Source organism: Belonocnema kinseyi, chromosome 7 (genome assembly GCF_010883055.1).
Source record: "Belonocnema kinseyi isolate 2016_QV_RU_SX_M_011 chromosome 7, B_treatae_v1, whole genome shotgun sequence".
In the NCBI taxonomy this organism is placed as follows: Eukaryota; Metazoa; Arthropoda; class Insecta; order Hymenoptera; family Cynipidae; genus Belonocnema; species Belonocnema kinseyi.
Window position 1 is genome coordinate 107,302,743 of NC_046663.1, and position 4,867 is coordinate 107,307,609.

The 4,867-nt window shown below is 32.7% G+C and overlaps 1 protein-coding gene across 1 annotated transcript in view; it reads left to right on the forward strand.

Annotated features, from left to right (window-relative positions):
- LOC117176921 (lipopolysaccharide-induced tumor necrosis factor-alpha factor homolog) overlaps nt 1–4,848 on the forward strand; it is a 29,771-nt gene extending 24,923 nt beyond the window's left edge. The window contains exon 4 of the mRNA XM_033367317.1: nt 3,386–4,848. Coding sequence (XP_033223208.1) covers nt 3,386–3,488 — 103 coding nt within the window. The 3' untranslated portion in view covers nt 3,489–4,848. The remainder of the gene's footprint in view (nt 1–3,385) is intronic.
- The last annotated feature ends 19 nt before the right edge of the window (nt 4,849–4,867 follow it).

Below are 4,867 nucleotides of genomic sequence, written 5' to 3' on the forward strand. Positions count from 1 at the left end.
AATGTTGACAGAATTGTCGAATTTTGAAGAAAATGATTCAGTTTTGAGCCAGGTAGTATAATTTTTGACAAAAAAAAAGAACCATTAACAACAAATTTCATTTTAGGCGTCGCGACTAGAAAGAATAAGTATGCACACATAGTCATATACACACAGAAAAATACACACGTGCATATACACACAACATATATATATATACACACACATATACATCCCCTCTTGTGTGTTTATTTTAGGCCTATATCTTTGAATTTACAATAAAAAGCGAGCCCCCCCCCCCCCCCCCCCCCCCCCCCCCCCCCCCCCCCCCCCCGCCACCGGTTCAAAGTCTCGGCGTTATTTTTAGTTTGTAGGTTTAAATTTCCTTTGTTTTCTTTGTTTCAAAAGTAATTTTAAAAGAAAGCCAGTCTTTTTTGCAATAAAAATCTTGCTCGACATATTGTTTATTTTTGTGTGATTTCTAATTAGTACCAATATTCAAGTATTTCAGACCTGTGTTTTCGGGAGAAAGTTGATGGATTAACATATTTATTTATATGGATAACATATTTACTAATGGCTATTGGTAGTTTTTTGAAAATCCCTTTAGTGGTCATTTGCAGAAAATTCAATTAGCGTTTGTAGAGAGGCAGTTATGACCATTTGAAAATACTCGTTTTGTCCTGGGAATCAAAGTTCCACCGCCTGTATTTTGGGTAAGAATGGTAGTATTCTATAAATTGGTACGATGAATTACTATCGTGCAGACAAACAAACTCTGAAAATCTGAAGGCAATCGCGATATATGTGACTTTTAAAATTGGACAGTTCCAAAATAATGCCCCATACACGGATGATCAGGTATGTACGGCAACCAAGTCAGTCGAGGAATTGCAGAGAATGTTTATGAGCAGTTTGGATACTGTAGTGCGAAGAGTATCGATTTTAAGATTAACGTAAATAAAACAAAAATGAGTGTGTTTGGTTAAAAAATGTCGTATATATTGGACACTTATTTTCTGATGAAGGAAAGTTAGATAAAGAGATATCCAGGTATGTAAACAAGGGTAGGACTAATATCGGTAGTGTAGGAGCCAATAGTAGAAGTAAAAATGAGGCGAATAAAGCTGAAATATCATTATATATGTAATTATGTCCTTGTATATCCACTGTGCTGTATGGTAGCGAGACTTGGACGTACCAAGAAATGGATAGATGTAAAGTGAACACAGACGGCATGAAATTCCTGCGGTAAAATTGGGGTCTACCAAGGCTTGAACCTTGGTGTGCTTCTCTTTATTATTATCATGAGCAATGCGGATACGGTAATTAACATCTAGGCTTGCTGTATCTAGTTTTGTATCTCTGTAGATATAATGTATAAGACTGTTACGTACTGCAAATTGATGAGAACAATTCGGTCAACTAGTACGTCAGTTATGACTTAGATATCAATCCAGCTAAATATAAAGCCATGTCTATATATCGAGAAAAAAATAAGTCGTTGAATTTGATTATACAATAAATAACATTGGTACTGCAGGAGTAAAAATTTTGTGATCTGGGTATTTACGTGAGCGCTTCACTACTTATAAAATATTCAAATTGATAATATAGTTCACGAAGCTATAATCAATATCTAGGCTTAATGCTTAGAATACGCCGTAATTAAGTTCACTTGAACTATAAGAACGCTGTATTATACACTAATTAGGTGGGAGTTAGATTACGGATTGGTTATTTGAAATCCTGAACCTAATTATATATCTGAAATTGTAGATAAATATGAACAAAGATTCCTTATACAACCAAGCTTTGCAATCATTCGTATTTGCTAAGTCTATAACTTGTCGTTTCCGGAATTTTGGATTTATTTTGAAAATAATTAAGATTAAGTAAATAAAACGCTAATGGACAAGACAAGAAATGAGACGATTCTCAAAGAATGTGCCGTTTAGAAAAAAAACTGACAAGAGTGAGAAGTTTGTTGAGAAGGTTAGGTCATGTTGAGAGAATGGACGACGTTTGACGTAGACTAACAATAAGGATATAAAATATGTATGTCAGAATAAGGATTTGTGGAGGAAAATTGCTTATACACACGGAAAAAAATTGTAAACGATCAATTTTTGTTGTTGAATCAACAAAGTGCTCCAAACAGCCATAAATTTATTTGGGTCAACCAAATATTTTATTGTCTATATAATAACCATATTCTATGGTTGAACCAACAACAATTTTATTGTATAATCCGAGCTCAAATCTATCCCCTTGACTACAAATCCTTCACTTACGCTTACCATTTAAATTCTTTATCTTGATTCCCGGTAGTTTAATCAGGCTAGAACCGAACGAGTTACACTTTCCCTGCAAGGGGTTTGGTTTCATGATATAATAATAATAATAATAATAATAATAATAATAATAATAATAATAAGAGAGCCTCGGTGGCTCAGTTGGTTGGACACTCGGACTTCACCTCAGAGGTCCGAGGTTCGATCCCTGAGCCAGTACCTCTAGAAATTTTTCAATGTACCTTTACTGAGGTTCTGGTGGTTTGGAACCCACCTTAAGCTGTAGGTCCCCCCATCGTGTACTTGACTGCAACCCAGTCCGTCAATGATGGGGTAAAAACCAGACTTTCTCCAATATGTCTGGGCAGACTGCTCTCATCAGATCACTGCATTGCATTATAAAAATGCGTCCGTGACTGATGATATATATACCAGGACAGCCCCGTGCAAAATGATCAAATTAAAATCCAACTCTAACCAAAAATGCCTTCGGCATGTTGGCCTGTGACAACATTTCAACACAGAAATGTTTTTACTCATAATAATAATAATAATAATATTAATGACTATAATAGTCTGATGAGTTCGAATATCGCGCACAGGAAAAGGTTATCAAAAACAAAGGTCTTTTATTATTTCAACTACTAAAATGTTAGTGTTAATTTACATGTTTATTCAACTTTAAATTTTTCATTTTCTTACCTGTTTTTGGAAAACAGGTTCATCTCTTTCACCGTTTTTAGAACAATAAGTGGTATGATGACTGCGAAACACTTATACTTTTTAATTGCTGAATATTTGATAACTTACATTAAAAATATTTTTATGTAAGTGGTTGTATATTGAAAAATGTTATAAACTGAGCTTTTCTTACTAAAATGAATTTGAAATTGCACACATAAAAAATTGCATAGTTTCTACTAAAAATGTAAAAAATTCCCGATCAAAAATATATGCATTGCCATTTTTTGAGCAGAACAAGATCATTTGAATCTTTGTGCCTTACAAGTCTTAATTTTTAAACTCTTCTTAATCCACATTCTCATTTTCATCCGCAATGTCTTGTTTGAGGAATTACTTGACAATCTCACAATGAGTGATTATTTTTTCAGGTGCTGGCCATGCGCTCCATGTCCCTACTGTATGGATACTTGCTTAGCACAGAAACATTTCTGTCCATCGTGCAATGCCTATCTCGGACAGCATGAGAATTAGTAACTTTACTGTATATTCAAGCCGGACAACATCGATCGTAATTCATTCCAACGTTCTTGATCTTCCTGTTCAACTTGACCAGAAGCGGATCGACTGACGCAGAAAAAATATTCTAAACTGATATCAATCTTTCCCTCCATTATTTGTTAATTCAAAAGAAACAATTTATTTAAAATTACCTGCAGGATTACGCAACTTTACAAGAGGAACATGTAGGTATCGTGTAGAGTGAATTGATGATTTTATTCATAATTGCGTAAGGTTTAAATATCTCCTCTGATCTTGACATTTACATTGAAAGATTATATCTTGAAGTTTTATATTATGCATAAGTTTAAGACAATGAAATACAAATTTCAAGTTTTTGCGAGATTGACAAATCGAACATGAAACTATTTTTTTAAATATTGGTAGAAAATTTAAATTTCTTTAGATTTGGATAACTTGTTAAATCGACTTTTATTTTGGTTTTTAAAAACCTAGACTGCAGCCTAAAATTTGTGATCAGTAAATCCAGTATATCCTAGTCATCATTGAATGTAATTTCACTGTTCTTATTTTTACAAAGAACTGCAAGGTGGTTTTGATAAAAGTTCTTGAACTTCAAGAAGTAATTTACGTTTTAGCTGCTAAGCAGCAGTTTCATTCTTCCTATTATCGATTAATTCAGTCTGCGGCATTCTTATCACGAAACTAATGTGACCAGATAATGAACTTATCAAAACCTGGAATACTGTGTTGTGTTAAGCAAAAAACAACAATCTACAATTTATGGAAAAAATCTGCGTGATATGATGTACTTTGCTTCGGAAATGTACCATCTGTTGAAGTGATTTTCTAACTTTCTTTAATAAAAATGACAAATATTTTTGTATTAGCAATTACGATACAAAAGCTTGTACATGGCTTTAGTTTTTACGCTGTCTTTGTGCCTAAGATATAGAAAAAGATATTTCTATATTCATAATTATTTTATACTACTTATATAATCAGTAAAAATGTAAATATTTTATACAAATGTTCACAGTAATTTTGAAAATCTATATCAATTTATAAATATGGTTATCTGGAAATTCCTATCACCTAGGGAAAAGATTTTACTGTTTAAACAATCAAACATATAACACTTATGTCTTATTTATCTTAATAGCAGAGAAATTTTAAGAAGTTACAAGAGCAAATAGTGAATTTTATTACTCTTTTGGATACGAATGGTTTTGATATTGAGCGATTCTTCAGTGAGCATGAAGTCTTTGTTATTTCCGTAGTTTTTCACTTGTCATCGTATATTTTCATGTAAAGATGATGTAATGTCTTATCTGACACTGAGAGAAAATAAAAATATATGAATTGAAATTTATTTTGTTGTTTTATATATT